At 37.1% G+C, this 15658-nt stretch overlaps 2 protein-coding genes across 6 annotated transcripts; one reads left to right on the top strand and one right to left on the bottom strand.

Moving 5' to 3' along the window:
• Positions 1-226: 226 nt before the first annotated feature.
• LOC141598593 (serine/threonine-protein kinase AFC2-like) lies at positions 227-5251 on the top strand. Of its 2 annotated transcripts, XM_074418286.1 has the most exons (12): positions 227-577; positions 2065-2248; positions 2543-2569; positions 2655-2808; positions 2932-2980; positions 3070-3184; positions 3426-3517; positions 3675-3813; positions 3918-3982; positions 4060-4157; positions 4508-4610; positions 4705-5251. In XM_074418286.1, exons 1-12 carry the CDS (start codon positions 473-475, stop codon positions 4849-4851), a joined length of 1278 nt encoding a protein of 425 aa, XP_074274387.1. In that variant the 5' UTR covers positions 227-472; the 3' UTR covers positions 4852-5251. The 2 variants fall into 2 exon arrangements, with proteins under 2 accessions (XP_074274387.1, XP_074274388.1); XM_074418287.1 differs by lacking the exons at positions 2932-2980; positions 3070-3184 and having other exon boundaries at positions 327-577.
• Positions 5252-5959: 708 nt separating this feature from the next.
• LOC141598592 (coilin) lies at positions 5960-15181 on the bottom strand. Of its 4 annotated transcripts, none has more exons than XM_074418283.1 (13): positions 14796-15181; positions 13671-13735; positions 13254-13529; positions 12678-12863; positions 11954-12017; positions 10833-10910; positions 10302-10470; positions 9649-9764; positions 8596-8853; positions 8098-8169; positions 7733-7879; positions 6754-6928; positions 5960-6476 (listed from the first exon to the last, which is right to left on the bottom strand). In XM_074418283.1, the coding sequence occupies exons 1-13, from the start codon at positions 15000-15002 to the stop codon at positions 6280-6282; spliced, it is 2010 nt and encodes a 669-aa protein (XP_074274384.1). In that variant the 5' UTR covers positions 15003-15181; the 3' UTR covers positions 5960-6279. The 4 variants fall into 4 exon arrangements, with proteins under 4 accessions (XP_074274384.1, XP_074274383.1, XP_074274385.1 ...); XM_074418282.1 differs by having other exon boundaries at positions 10302-10473; XM_074418284.1 differs by having other exon boundaries at positions 10302-10473; positions 10839-10910; positions 14796-15117.
• Positions 15182-15658: the final 477 nt, after the last annotated feature.

Below are 15658 nucleotides of genomic sequence, written 5' to 3' on the forward strand. Positions count from 1 at the left end.
GGATCGGGTTAGTAATAAACGAAACAAGTTTCGCTGTGCATTTTATGTTGCACAAATTCTCACTTTAGACGAACACTATCCGTCTAAAACTGTAGACGAATAGTATCCCTCTCACAAAATGGAGTAAATAATGCAAGTGGGTAGGAAATGAATATCCCCTCTTACTTATATTTTGTGAGAGATTCACTATCCGTTTACAGATTTAGACGGATCGTGTCCGTCGGCAATGAGTCGGATTGTTTATGTTGCTAGTTGCTACCCCTCGTCTCTCGAGCAAATCTAGTAGACCACCGTAGATGACATAAGCATGACACTCATGAACTTTTAGAACATTTTTTTAGATTAGATTTATACAGACAATAAAGTCGAAAAATTAGGGTTTCCAATTTATTTAATTTTGACCCAAAATCAAGAACAAATACGCATCTATAAACCTCATGAATTCGATCTAACAATTAGGGTTCTTCGTTGGATGATGGAAATGGAGTATTTGAGAGAAATTCCGCATGGTCAGATGGATCGTCGCCCTAGAAAACGGCCCCGAATTACTACCTGGGATGCTCCTCAACAATCTAAGGTAAGTTAACGTTTGATTTCATTGTTTTTGTTTCGAATTTATGATTAATATTGTGTTTTTGTTAGTGATTTTGGTCGTTCGAGCTAAAGATTTGATCTTTTGGTGTTTGAGATTTGGGATGGGGAATTAGGGTTTGTATGAAGGTGATTTTATGTGTGTTTTAGCTGCAATTTGATGATTTTGTTTCAAATTTGTGATGGTTATTGCTTTTTTTGATTGATTTTGGTTATTTGAGGTAAAGATTTGATTTCTTGGTGTTTTGAGATCAGGGGAATTAGGGTTTTTGTGAAGGGGATTTGATTGAGGTTGTTAAGAAATTAGATGAATGTTTTTGATGTACTCTTAGGGTTTAAATTTGATGATTTTTTTTCAAATTTATGATGATTATTGCTGTTTTTGTGAGTGTTTGTGGTTATTTAAGGTAAGGATTTGATCTTTGTGGTACTTTGAAATTAGGGATGAGGGATTAGGGTTTTTGTGGAGGCAATTTGATTAAGGAAGTTATTAAGGTTAATTAGATGAATTTTTTTGATGAGCCCTTTAGCGGGATTAGATTAAGATTATTATACTTATCAAGTGATTAGATTGATGTTTTTGATGTACTCTTTATAGCTAAAATTTGATGGATTTGATTCATCGAAGTGGATCTAAGTTCCCTGTTCTTTTGGTGGTAGAATGTTTAGGAGATTGATAATTATTGGTTAAATTATTGAGCTGACAATGTTGTGCACTTGTGCTATCTTCCCTGTGTAGCGAGTATTACTTATCTAGATCGATGAGAATGGTTTGATACATTGCAAATGAAAAAAAAAGGTAGTGATGAAAATAGTTTGATATCAAGTAAGAACGAAGAAAAACTAAATGAAAGGTTGGACTATTTTCTTTGTCAGTTAAGCTTGAATCCTAGTGAATTACTCAGCCTCATTCACGACAGATTCTAGTATTTGTAACCTATCAATCCTTAGATAGAAGAGTTGCATCTTGATATTAGGTTAGTGATGGTAATTCTGTCCTTCCCATTTTGTAAAGAGTTGGAAAGAGCAAAAAAATACGAATTTCCAATCTTTTTCAAGAGTAGAAACGTTTCAAAATGAAAAGATTTGCGATTATAGCTCACTTTTCTGCTTATCTTTGTGATTTGATTAAGTCTGCCATGACTAATGGCTTATTATTGTGGTTTTAGGTTGTGATAGTTTTTTACGGTTAGATCCCTCTTCTGCCTGTGTATGTTATTGGATTAAGTATGAGTCACGCATGTAAAATTCGTCCTTGATCTACTTGATTATGTTTTTTTTTCACTTCATTTTAGCATTTATTTTTGTTGTTTTGTATACCTTGTATCTTTTATACTTCTATTATTTTTGCGGACATAAGTTCTTTGTTTCAGTTTTCTTCATAAATATGGTTAGAGAGAGGTTAACTTTAGCAAAGTGTGAAAACTTAGATTGCTTTCTTTTAGTCGGAAATGAATCAATGGCTGTGTGTAGGCTCAGTCAGGATTATATAGTGGCCAAGAGGTTGGCAATTTCACAAGCTTTGGACCTTCAAGGGTACATGTGGAGCATCCTAATTATGTGAAGGGAGTGGTTCATAAAGGCTCTCCACCATGGCGTGATGATGACAAAGATGGGCATTACGTTTTTGAGCTTGGAGAAAATTTAACACCTCGCTGTAATACACCACATTGCTATTGAGCATATGTTTATTTCTCTCTATTTCTGTGCATATAAAGTTTCATCAATGGAAGACCTTTACTTTTTGATTACATTTCATGTTGACTAAATTCTTTTCTGTTGTTTCTTGACACCATCAGACTATCTTATAGTTCAAAAATAATGCCCACACGCCACTTACAAATGATTTTTTTAAATTGAGTTGTTTCATTTGACGGTGTTAGCCTTACGTCGTTCTGACCTTTTTAATATTACTTCAACCAATTAAAAAATGCTTCTTGTGTACGCGCAGATAAGATTCTTCGGAAGATTGGAGAAGGTTTGTTCTGTTGTTATTTGATTTGAAATATTTAATACTGATCAGCTGGTTTCAGAACCTCATTGGATGTGTATCTGGTCTACAGGAACCTTCGGCCAGGTCCTAGAGTGCTGGGATAGGGAAACCAGAGAGGTGGTTGCTGTAAAGATAATTCGTAGCATTAAGAAATATCGTGATGCTGCTATGATTGAAATCGATGTGCTTGAACAGCTTGGGAGGCACAATCGACATAGCAACGGGTATGTGCGCCTATTTGTATTTCTCGTATTCTACCTTTTCAATTCTATGTTTTTTGTTGTTGTCAGGTTTAGCTTGTTTGAGATGAGTTTGTTTACACTGGCGTAAAACATTCGTGTGTGCAGTTGTGTTCAAATACGAAACTGGTTCGACTATCGTAATCATATTTGTATTGTAAGTATACAAATGTCCATAATATTGTGATTGCTGACCATAACACTTTATGGGGATTAAGACTTAAGGATGGATGATTGGTTCAACAGGTATTTGAGATGCTTGGACCAAGCTTATTTGATTTTCTTCGGAAAAACAATTACCGATCCTTTCCAGTTGATCTAGTTCGTGAGATCGGGAGGCAACTCTTGGAGTGTGTAGCATGTCTGTGGTTTTGTCTTTAATCCTTTATTCATTTTCCAAAAGTAATTTAAATAGGGATATCAAACGGTTTTTCATTGATAGCTACATTCTCCTCATGAGCTTAATGTCCGATCTTTTTCAACTCACCAAGTCCTCTGCTTCCCATTGCATGCTATCTTAAATCTTTCGGACTTCCGAAACTTGTTTTATTATAAGAATTGTGATAATACTGGTTCTCAATGCACGTTGTCTATTCTTGCAGTCATGCATGATTTGCGCCTTGTCCACACTGATCTGAAGCCAGAAAATATACTCTTTATTTCCTCCGAGTATGTAAAAATCCCAGATAGTAAGGTATGCCGTAGTTTCGTTTTGATATGCATTTTCATTTGAAATGCTAGATACCTGGTTCTTGTTTGACTTTGTTAATTTTATTTTGTTAGCTTTCACTTTCAGTTGCTCATATGCTGCTTTTAGCTCACTTGAAAATTATTATTGTTTCCCATTTTAGGGTACATTCAGAGAGGGAAAGAGATTGCCAAAGTCAAGTGCAATAAAGGTTATTGATTTTGGAAGTACAGCTCATGGAACGCAAGTTCACAATTACATTGTATCGACAAGGCATTATCGGGCACCTGAGGTCATTTTAGGTAAGAAATTTGTGGTATGTGGTCTTGCTAATTAATCTTTTTTTTTTTTTTTTCTAATAAAGTAACCCCTTCCATTTTCCGTGTCCTCCTATCTCTTTTGAAAGGGCTTGGCTGGAGCTACCCGTGTGATTTATGGAGTGTTGGCTGCATTTTAGCAGAGCTCTGCGCGGTATGACATTCTACTATTGTTTCTGAGATAGCTTAATACACACATTGATTTCTGAATCAGGTTTGCTTGGTTTTCAGGGAGAAGCATTATTCCAGACGCATGAAAATCTCGAGCATTTGGCGATGATGGAGAGGGTTCTAGGTCCCTTGCCTGATCCTATGCTTAGAAGAGCAGAGTATGTTCAAATTTCTGAACGCATTGAGTGAAAGAGACAGTCTTACAACTTGTTTCGACTGCTCCATTTATCCACCTTTATGAACTATTACTCGAGTTTGCGTAATGGATAAATGAGCCTGTCTCACGCTTTTAACGTGAGAAAATGCCTTTCGAGAGACTAATTGTCGAAATTTATTACCACTTCATGCATAGAATATATATGTAGTGTAGATAGTTCCTCTTTGATTGATCAAGTACTAAAATCCCATATCACTGTTACTAGCTGACTGATTTAAGCAGAAAATGAAAATATCACATTTGATTGACTATTACTAATTTCAGCCTCATGGATTTTATTTTATTGAACAGTCGACATGCTGAAAAGTATATTCGAAGAGGAAGGCTGAATTGGCCTGAAGGTGCCACTTCCAGGGATAGCATCAAAGCTGTTCTGAAACTTCCCCGTCTTCAGGTAACTCTTCTGTTTGACTTTTTTCCCCCTTGTTTGTTCCATATGTTGGTAATGAAATGAACATGGTAAACATTAAGTAAATCTTTGTTTCCAGAACATAGTGATGCAACATGTGGATCACTCCGCTGGAGAACTTATTGACCTCTTGCAAGCACTTCTTCAATACGATCCTTCCGTGAGAATGACAGCTAAAGAAGCTCTAAGGCACCCCTTCTTTGCACGGAGCCGTTTCAGGTTTTGAGGGATGTCACCACCATGGTATTTCATTTTGGTTTGCTACAATCTCACATAATCAGTGATCGTGGCCTTAATTTGGCCGTTGCGCCATAAATGCGGCGATACGGCCCCAAAATGTGGGGGCAACAAAATTCAAGACATCACATTTTGATGTCGCATCCCAGATTTAGTACCATGGTCACCATTGTTGTTCCTTGTACGACTTGTTGCATCTCTGATTACCATAGAGTATATACATGTCCGTTTCTCCAAATTTCGCTCCAAAGTCTGGGAAAAATTAGATCCATACTTCTCTATTCGCCATTATTACTTTTTTTTTTCCTGACAGGAGTTCTGTAAACAAAGATGTTTGAGAGCAATTCATCTTTAAGCCCTTTTAATCGAATTCATTTGCTTAGCCCTCATGTTGCCCTTTTGATTTCCGAGCATTTATTTTCTATTATTGGGATCTGAAATTTCGTGTTGAGATGCTATAAAAGTTCAGGAAAATGTCATTGCTGCTTTTGCAATAATTACCAGCATATTTTGATGGCTGTGACTTAGCAGGAAATCAAGGCATATTGACCTAGAACCGAAGATACAAAGGGTACACAAATTCTCATTTGTGTTGTGACGGGCGACGGCTGATATCCGTCACAAGTTTGACCCACATGAGAGGATAAAGACAAGTCATTCGTGATTCTCAATGCATTATACTTTTTGTCTTATCTACCCATGTGGGTGATACTTGACCGGTCATAAGCTTGTGACGGATTAGTGAGACCTATTGCAAAGGGTGCCGTGTCACTGACCCTTTGGTCTTTGCTCAAGACCCACTATGAGCGACCGTGATGGGATGAATTAAAATAGTCAACATACTTTTTGACACTAATCATTATCATCCCTCGTCCGCAAGAATCATATTGCGAGTTTGCGACCATATACTCTTATGAGCCAACTATCATCAAGACAATATATACTGTAATGGTCTAATGGACATTATAAGGCCAACTTATGTACTCAACTGCCTTGCCAACACAATGCCCATAGTCGTTTATCGGTGTTTCATCTCACTTGAGTCCCTACTGGATGTCAAATCTAATTGCCATGATGCACCACTGAGCCAACTAAAATCACCAAATTAAATAGGATAAAGCGAAAACAAACTTAGGAGCACCGATTTTACTGTTAACACAAGCTCCAACTGTACATGTAAATCATGCAAGTGTAGATTTGGTTACAAAAGCAGCCACCCATATAACACTTGCGTTGGAAACATTTAGTGTATGCCATAATTAAGAAGGCCATAATACCCGATGAGGCCAAAACAGGTACGTGAGACCTGCGCAAAAGAGGCTATACAACAACACTGTAACATCCTTAAACAAAGATGTGTTGACAAACCGTGATCTAGTTATAGAGTACCAAAATGTCACGGCCAACTTAATAGGGTTCATGCACCATTTTCAGCATTTTGCGATCTTAATCTAGCCATAGTGGGCCCGATGGCACTGCTTCTTAAGCTTCTGTAAGACCATGGTCGCTTAGCTGCAGTCTCTTTCTTGTTCCAACTATCTTCCTGCATTAGTTGTGCTTTCTTTGCTGAGACCGCCTCAGTTATCTCTTCCCACACATCTTTTTTACCATTAGCTGTGAAAGAAAAAAAAAACACACAATCAGTTAGTATCGTCAATTCTTCACGACAGCTTTAGACTTTGGTTAAGCAAGAGTCAAGGTTACGGCAATAGCAGTAGTGTTTATCACTGCTTTTGTAAGGGCATCCTATCAAGGCGGTTCTAAAGACGTTGGCTTTATTATCATCCCTCGTACGCATGAATCATATTTTAGAGGATCAATCTAGATTATTTTCCGGTACAAACATACATAGATGGAAGTGGGGAACTCATTGAATGGAGTCGAGCCATACCAAGATCAGGGGTAGGAGGCTTCTGATTGCTGAGATCTGCAACAACTTTCTTACCACCATCTTGTACTTCATTGACCTTCTTAGTTGTTGGAGTAGAACTGCCAATTTTGCCTTCTGATTGAGTCAAGTCGCCAAGCTTCATGATACGTACTTCATTCAGCGAATGGAAATCTGTCTGAAATTGAATGTAAAAGCATCTTAGCATCTCAACTCGAAAAACTATTGCAACTTCACTAAAAAAAAAAAGAAAGAAACTATCATATCTGATTGCTAGATAAAGATACAAGCTTAAATTACATAAATTCTCAAAAGAGACCATCTTGCAGATTATTTTTGTGGGACCACTACATTTATCGACAAGTTAATTACTCATTTTTACATTTAGGGTGTGTTTGGATAACAAAAGTGGAGGGAAAGGGAGGGGAGGGGGAAGGAGGGAAGAGAAAGGGAGGTAAGGGAAGGGGAGGGTAAATGGGATGTGGGTGTTTGGATACAATTTCCTTCCAAATCTTGCCTATTGTGGAGAGATTTTGATTTGCCTTGGAGAAGGGAAAATGAATCCCTCCAAATCTCTCCCCCTCCGTTTCCCTCCACCCTTATTTGCTATCCAAACAAGGGATTTCAAATCCCCTACTTTCCCTCACTTTCTTTTCCCTCCAAATCCCTCAATCCAAACACACCCTTAATCCAACCGTCGTTAATTTGATGTCTCACAATTTCAATATGTGAGACAGTCAAAGAATATCTACCCAAATTGACAGTTAAATGTGAAGAGTTCAGTTCTTGTATGAAAATGGTAAGAACCAAAGTCTTGTAGTACTAAACAAAAGAATGCTAATGGTCTCGGTAAATATATATCATTTATATTTCTCTTTTTCTTCTGTCCCTTGGGGTGGGAGGGTTAACAGAAGTCCGAAACTTCCATGGATAAATGCTAAAAAATTAATCAGGAATTAGATAGTTTCTATTTGATTGGTACCTCTAAGGATCCATCTTCACTGTAGATTGAAGACCCAAGAGGTGTTTCATCATCAACATCGTTCTTTGGAAGGTTAAGCGGATACTCCGGGACTGGAACAAGTTTAATCATATTGGACTCTGGTTCAAATGATGTAACTTTCCCTACCTGTAAAATGAGCCAAATTACAGTAGTTAACAAACATATACACAATGCACAAATAACGTACCAGACCGTCTTGTGGTCTGATTACACATATAATGATATAACTAAATGAGATCTAGCAAATTTTAATGAGTGAACAGGATGGTCTCAATACAAAATTTACCATAAAAAATGTCATGAATAACTGAAGGACAACTATTTCAAAAATAATAGGATCGTACCCTGAAAGGAGACAGCTCTGGGCACCAGGATGAAGATAGCTCCAACAAGCGGTAAGCGATAACGTCTCCCACCTGCCATGTGGAATAAACACAATCCTCAAAACAATATAAAGCATCGGTGGGCCAGGTGGCTCTGTAAATATTAGCTTTGTCCAATAAAAAAAAGTTCTGAGATTTCTAATCTACCAAACCAATGTCGACATATCAGACTCCAGGTTTAATCATAACCTCAAGGATACCTCATGGAGTTACAAAATCAGACTCACAGGACAAGGCCCTACAGTGTCTCTTAAACACCAAATGAAAGGGACAGCGAGGAACTTGTAATAATACAGAACTACGATATGCGAAATTTGTGTTTTTTTTTGGAAGATGCAGCAGTATACTAGACATATCGGAGAAAGTTCTTATACAAATGTGGGAAATGCCAGCTAATTTAAACATAGGACGTAGTAGATTATGCAGAAAAACATATGTAATTACATAGAAGAAACAAACCTTTGGCGAGTCAACTAGAGGAATTAGCTTGTCAAAGTTGACTGACTTATTACTCGAGTGATGCTTTTTATCAGCCCATGTATTATTAAATTGACCATTAATTTCCCTTGATTCTTGCCACGAAGAGGTTGACTGGTTTCCATCATCCCATGCACTAGAAGAATGAGTATTGCCGTTTCTTGATTCCTTCCACGTGGAGGTTTGGCCCCATTTCTGACCTTTTCTTTTACTCGTGATTCCATTCCAGCAATATGCTTCCTGAAACATGTATTCATGCAGTAAAGAGATTTAGATGACGCTGGCAGGGTGAAATAATTGCAAAGCCACATTAATGATTTGCACATTGTACTATTGTAGATAACACTACCTAAGGAAACCCGAACATAAATAACACTTCCTCACTTCTCTTTTTCTGTCCCCTTATTGCTTTTAGCATTAAGGATTCAAACAATGAATACAAAAAATTAAACCTTTTACTAGTGGTGTAACCAATATTACCAATGATAATTCTGATCAAACGACACATCATCCATGCGGAACACTCTAGTGTTTCTAATTTATACTCGTGTTGTAAATCTGTGAGTATAATCAAAGGTTTATGTTTCATCTTCTTGAGAAAGGGAGAAAGTATGAGGTTGGCTGAGGGCAGAGGAGAGGTCGGGGAGATGACATAGGGTGAAATTCTAAGGATGGGGAGAGGACAGCGGATTGGGCCATTGGGGTGCATAGGAGGTTTGTGGGGACGAGAGAGAGTGACAAGGTTGACACTCAAAGAAGAGAGTCAACAATTCAAATTGCAAACAGTTGGATTTAGTAGCAGATATATTGGAACTAAATCTCAGTCTCAACTCTCAAACTCTCGGACTCGGTTGTCATGCTTGATTTTTGCCATTGCGATGTAAACTCGGCTGCGGTAACCTTTCACTCTTTCAAACCTTGACAACATGGTTGACTGGTCATGATGCAGTGTCATGACTGATATGTTATACGATGTTTAGTAGTAGTATTTTGATAGAAAAGGGAACTGAGAAATGGTACACACAAGCAAATTACCTTTACTATTTGATTATCTGAAACATTTTTGGCGCCTGAGTGGTCTTCCCAAGTACCGTTCTCGGTTGGGTTAACATCTAATGCTTTTGCTTCTTGATTTTCTTCAATATCTTTCACTGTAACCAAAAAAAAAAAATTATGAGTTGAACAGGCAACATCATTCATTATAACCTTGGCGAAAGACCACAGGGACAGAACCACTTGTTCAATTACAAGCAGTCAAGCATAGGAACAGATTCGGATGTAAAAATGCCAACTCGTAAAACATCTATAGCGGAGATAAGACCAGGACAAAAAAAAGAATAGGGGGAACAGGTCCGCTACTTTAAGAAACACAAACCACGGCTTTACAGAGATTCATATAACCTCAGAGATCATTTATTAAAGCTCTTGGCTATGCGATCTTTGTTTTTTCCAGTTTCCAATAGGGGGAATAGAATCATATTCCATGCTATCTAATACAAGAATACTTCAGGTTTCCAATCAAGTAAAGTTGTCAATTTGTTGTAAATATATCCCTACCTATCTCCAACGGCTGTCGGTGACTTGTCACGTCTAATTGCACATGTATGAAATTTGTACAATCAGACATTACTTCTATTATCCTTGACACGATAGCACATTTCTGAAAAGCAAGGACAAAGCAATAGTACCTTTTCCGGAAGATGTAAATCGTATAAGACCAGGTCGAATCACTACTGGGACAAGGTCACCCTCTGCATCACTATCTTCATCATATTGCTGTGTGATGTTAGCCACCATCTCTTTCTTAGAACCTGTATCCATAGTCATATCTTTCACAGGCTGCTGTCTTTCACACAGCTGCTGTAGACATAGAAAAGGTGTCCATTAATATGGAGAATCAGATTTAAAGTGCATAAACGAAATTGTATGCCCTCTGATTCCCAAATACTTTCCTTTATTCCTCGTTTGGTTGATTCATAATACGTTTTATTTTCTTTTGGGTGAACGTTTTTAGTAGTAAATGGCCTTATTATCATAAATTTAAACGGTAAATTGGCCATTTGACCCATTTTTATTTCACACTTTGGGCTCACTTCTGCATAACTCACCCACTTTACCAGTAGCACCCATTTTTCATTGTTGTCAATGTGGTTGAAAGTGGAGGGTATCCATAAGTCGAAAGGGGAGTACATGTTAAATGACTTTTACTAAATTTGTACCTCAACCTTTTTAGCTTCATCGCTCGCTGACTTTTTCAGAACCCTCTTTTTCTTCTTGCGCAAAGTAGATCTGCTTACCTGGGAAGTAATGAAACCAAAAAAATATCCACAAACGGGAAGTTCCACAGTCAAAGCCTTTTATGGAAACACTTGTTAAGGAAACAAAAGACTAAAGTAACAGAACTTGGCTACTGGTCCGACAATGACAAAGAAAAGGCCAAAGCCAGTGCTGTAGTTAACAGTTTAGCACCTAATAATACTCCCTCATATTTCTCTAAAAATGATTCATGTGTTTCTGGCGCAAATAATTAGGAGAGCAAGTGCGCCATAAGAGGATTTCAGGACCAAAAAAATCGTCTATCATAGAAATATAAGTTTATTGATTGAGCCGAAAAAGCAAGATGGAGCATTTCCCCATAATACAGGGTAGTAGTGAATTAAAAACCATATTACTTTTTTAAGTATAACCTTACTAGTACGCCTTAAACTTCCAAGACTCAAGTTCACTCCAGGGGGGGGAAAAAGTAGAAATAAGTCTCCAAGCTAGAAGCACTTGACAGTAATATGGATATGATACAATTTTATGATGAAGTAAATTTGGGGAAGTAAATTTGGGGTAGTAAATATTAACCATCACCTATCCCAACAAGGGTATGTATGTAGCAATTACCGAAGTCGCATACAAAACAGAATGTTATAAAATTCGAGAGGAGCCAGAGCCTCATTCAATTTGAAAAACTGAACATAAGTTATTTGTTTTAGGTGAGACTAAAAAAAAGTAATAATCTCTATTTATATCGTTCTAATTTAATTTTCGTGGTCAAATAAGGTTGACATTGACCAATATTTTCTCACAATATTAAGTAATTGCAACTTTAAAAAATGATAAGAAGAAAATAATTATTTTGATCAATTAAACATGACAGACTTAACATTATATCCTACATAAATTCAGATAAATTAATGGTTAAAGTCAAAATAGGTTGATCACCCAAGTCAAGTCAAATGGGAACAGTAAATTTAGGATGGATGTAGACAAAGTAGTACGAGTTTACTACTTGGCAATTGGCATGTCAGATTGGATAACTGCGACAGAATATCAGACAGGACAGGTGTTCTACCTTCTTTGTTTTATCAGGCATAGCAGATGCTTGAATAGTATCTTCCTTGTTCTCATCAAGTTCACTGCATGAAGGAAAACAAGGCGTAAATGAAATAGACAGTTTAAAAACTTGTAGAATTGGGATATGGAAGAAAATGGATCAAATTTTGATATGGAAGAAAATGGATCAAATTTTGCCACGACACTTACTACTCCAAAACAGCTAGATGCACACGAAAGTTGAAAGTGTATTATTGCACCGACAACAAAATGTGACCACATTAACTCCAAAATTATTAAACTTAGAAAGTGATCCAACAATACTATGCTTTAATGGTGAATAGTAAATGTTGAAGCTTGAAGTAAATACATTCCTTCTGCAAGGAATGTGTGACGCTGGATAACCCATCATGGGACCCCTAAGGAAATTTAAGCGTACATACATGAGAAGTTTCTTTCCGAAAACCAGTCTAAAATATGAATTCTTTTATTCAAGGGCATGTAATATTTTTTAAAAAGGAATGGAATGGCAAGTTAAGACCTAAATAAGTATACAACTATTACTAGCAGTGGACTTACATGTAGAAGAAAGACATACTATAAACTACCTAAAATAAAGGCATTAAAATAAAGTGAATAGAAATGATAAATTCACTGGACCTCAGCCATCAGGCATGATTTCAATATGACTTTCAGAAAAAAATATGACGGAGGCTATTTCTAAGAAGCAAGGAGATAAATACCTCTCAGATTTAGATTCCGGCACCAACTCATTAGAAAACTTTTCCATGACGTCAGGACTACGGAGAGCAGTCTGATTACTCCTACTTTCGTGTTTTCTTTTCTTCTTTGGTTTTGTGATATGCTCACTTTCATGGAGATGCTTCTTCTGGACAGTGTTTGATATTGCCTGGACCTTTCTCTTTTTCCTGTAATGGACAAAGCACAAAACATGGGATCTCAGAGTTTTAATACAACACATCACCTCATGCCCTCAAGGGCTCCCACATATTGAGGGATAAGGGCGAACCAAATGTACGCAACCTTACCACTGCGTTGTCAGCTAGAAAGACTATTTCTATGTAACCTAAGAAAGCACACACTCACATAGTCACATATAGTTGAACTGAAAAAACAAAGTAAGACTTTGATGGATTGACAGAAAACAAAAGATGAAAAGGCATGTGCTACGTACATTAACATTAAGCATCAACTAGCCATTACTAAACAACTTTTACTAGCAATGGTCTTCCACGGAAACAGGAAAGAACCAATCAAATTAATATTTTAGGAAAGATTGTAAGGGCACCAAAACATACTTGGCACTCTCTAATTTGCTGGAGGATTTTCTCTTCTTGGAAGCTAAAGCTGCATTGGGAGTATTTTGTACAGGCGACGTGCTCTTCACTCCCTCGTCTTCATCCTTCTCAGATTCACTTTGGTAGCCTCCAGTTTCTTTATCAAATTCTTCATTAGCCAAAAGCTTTACACCAGAAGGCAATGGCAGCTTCTCCACTATTCCGTCATAAATATAAGTAGTAGCCTCTTGCACAGCCTTACTAGCATTGAGTGATCTTGTTTCTTTCCTTTTGACACTGAGTAGGAACAGACATTCAATTATGCTCATTTACGATCAACAGCATGAGAACAGGAAAGAAGGAAGCATCCAATCTATTCTTTACACTATAGTACATCGAAAAATGTAGAAAAAAAAGTAACTTTAAGACTTGACTCACCTAATAAGATCTTTATCGTTCAAAATGGAAATTGACTCAAACTCTGGCAGAACGAAACCATCCATCTGCAAAATAATGAGATAAGCAAAAAGGAATAACTAGGTTATCACAGAAAAGACACATAAAGGCACTGTTATATACAAAAGGAGATGTCAGTTTATATCAAAATCCCCAAGTGAACAACCAAATGGATACGATTGTATAATAAAGCACATAATATATGTTACTCCGACTCTTCATACTACCACACATACCCATGTTAGAGCTCAATATTCAACAGTAGGATATGGGTACGCCAGTTAGGCACTTCATTTTATGCGAAAAACATGGGATTTATGAAATAGCCGAGTTTGACACCTAACACACGATGTCAGACAAAGTGTCGAGTATTCCTAAGTCCTATCTAAGTACAATACAACTACTTCACGACGTTCACGCCATTGCCTTCAAGGCCCCTCCTATGTGAGGTACACCACTGCCTAAAAAGGCCCATGCTCATCAGCTCATGCAAGCATGTTTGATCACATTTGCACCCAGTAACAAAACCAAACCGATCGAGCACAGACCACATTTTATTCTTTCTGCAACATATCAAAAGTTGCAAACATAATCATATATAATCACCAGTGGCTGAACTAAGGGACGATGAAAACTTTGAAATCTATGGTAAAATTGTCAATTTTTTTCCTAATTTCCTTTATTACATTATTAACTAGTTTCCCCCATTGGAATTTTCCGCCCCACTTAACTATAAATCCTGATTACGCTACTGATAATCACATATCTCACTTACAATCAGGAAAAAATAAGAACCCAACAACAAAACAGCACCAAAATTATGAACAAAATCACAAAAGTTGAAAACTTTCTGCATATCTAATCACAATGTCACTCCACAATCATCATAAAATCATATCAGACACACCATACAACAACTATTACCCTAGTGCCTCAACGGTTCCCGCAAATTGCGGGGTAATGGGGGTCGGATGTACGCAGTCTTACCCTAAACATAAAATAAAACAACAAAAACACCAAAAATTGAAACTTTGTAAACAAAATTGAAAGAAAATGTGAAAAAATAAAACATGCAAAAGAAGAAACAACAAAAGGAAGGAAATTTACATAGAGAATGATGCCATGAGGACAAGAACCATGAAGATCAAACGAATGGACAATGTATGAAACGACGTCGCAGATGGTTTGAAAGTGGGGTTTAAGAAGAACCCATGAACGTTTTAGACCATTTCTTTTCTGGGTTTTGCTTAAGACGCCATTGTTGAACACTAGACGGAGTCTAAGCTCTGATGGGTTCATCTCACGCGCCGCCATACACGGCAAGGAGAGAGAAAATTGAGGGTTGTGAGAGTGTCTTGGGTTTAGTGGATGGAGAGACTGTCTAAACTGTGAAGACTGATTTATGTTAAAACCCTCAGGGATTCTTCTTTTATGTCACATCCTTTTTTGATTTAATTTCGTTTTGTTTTGATTCGGTTTAGTTCAGCTTAGCTTAGCGGTAAAAAACATAGTATTTCATTTTCGTTCGTGGCTTGAATCTCATTTTAGCAAATATGACCTTTGTTGTCGCATAGATACAACGATCCTATAATAGTCTCTTGAATTTATTTGATGTACATAAAAAGTAAGGGGAAAATGCACGCGGTACCCTTTAACTTTCGATTTTTGCCTGAAATACCCAATTTTTTGTTCCGGAAAACTTAAAGAGGCTATAACCCGTGTTTACGAGCTCAGAAAGTGACGATTTTTTTTTCAAATTGATTTATCTTTTCGAGAACTACGACTTGAAAAAAAAAATTGTCGTGTTTGGAATTCATGACAAAGAGAGATGGTCACTCAAAGTTTGTTCGGTAAATAAAACTTTGACGTACAAAAACTCCTAGCTACGGGATCCAAATACGACAATTTTTTTTTTTCAAATCGTAGTTCTCGGAAAGATAATCGATTTGAAAAAAAAAATTATCACTTTC

This window comes from Silene latifolia, chromosome 9, assembly GCF_048544455.1.
Source record: "Silene latifolia isolate original U9 population chromosome 9, ASM4854445v1, whole genome shotgun sequence".
Taxonomy (NCBI): Eukaryota; Viridiplantae; Streptophyta; class Magnoliopsida; order Caryophyllales; family Caryophyllaceae; genus Silene; species Silene latifolia.

Excerpts from the sequence above, each read along its gene's own strand:
- LOC141598592 (XM_074418282.1), bottom strand. The coding sequence starts at position 15,002 with ATGGCGGCGCGTGAGATGAACCCATCAGAGCTTAGACTCCGTCTAGTG. Across the intron at positions 9,765-10,301 it reads ATTTACATCTTCCGGAAAAG|TGAAAGATATTGAAGAAAAT; the intron begins GTACTATTGCTT and ends TTTTGGTTACAG. Across the intron at positions 6,477-6,753 it reads GCCTCCTACCCCTGATCTTG|CTAATGGTAAAAAAGATGTG; the intron begins GTATGGCTCGAC and ends TTTCTTTCACAG.
- LOC141598593 (XM_074418286.1), top strand. The coding sequence starts at position 473 with ATGATGGAAATGGAGTATTTGAGAGAAATTCCGCATGGTCAGATGGAT. Across the intron at positions 2,570-2,654 it reads TCTTCGGAAGATTGGAGAAG|GAACCTTCGGCCAGGTCCTA; the intron begins GTTTGTTCTGTT and ends TCTGGTCTACAG. Across the intron at positions 3,518-3,674 it reads TAAAAATCCCAGATAGTAAG|GGTACATTCAGAGAGGGAAA; the intron begins GTATGCCGTAGT and ends TTCCCATTTTAG.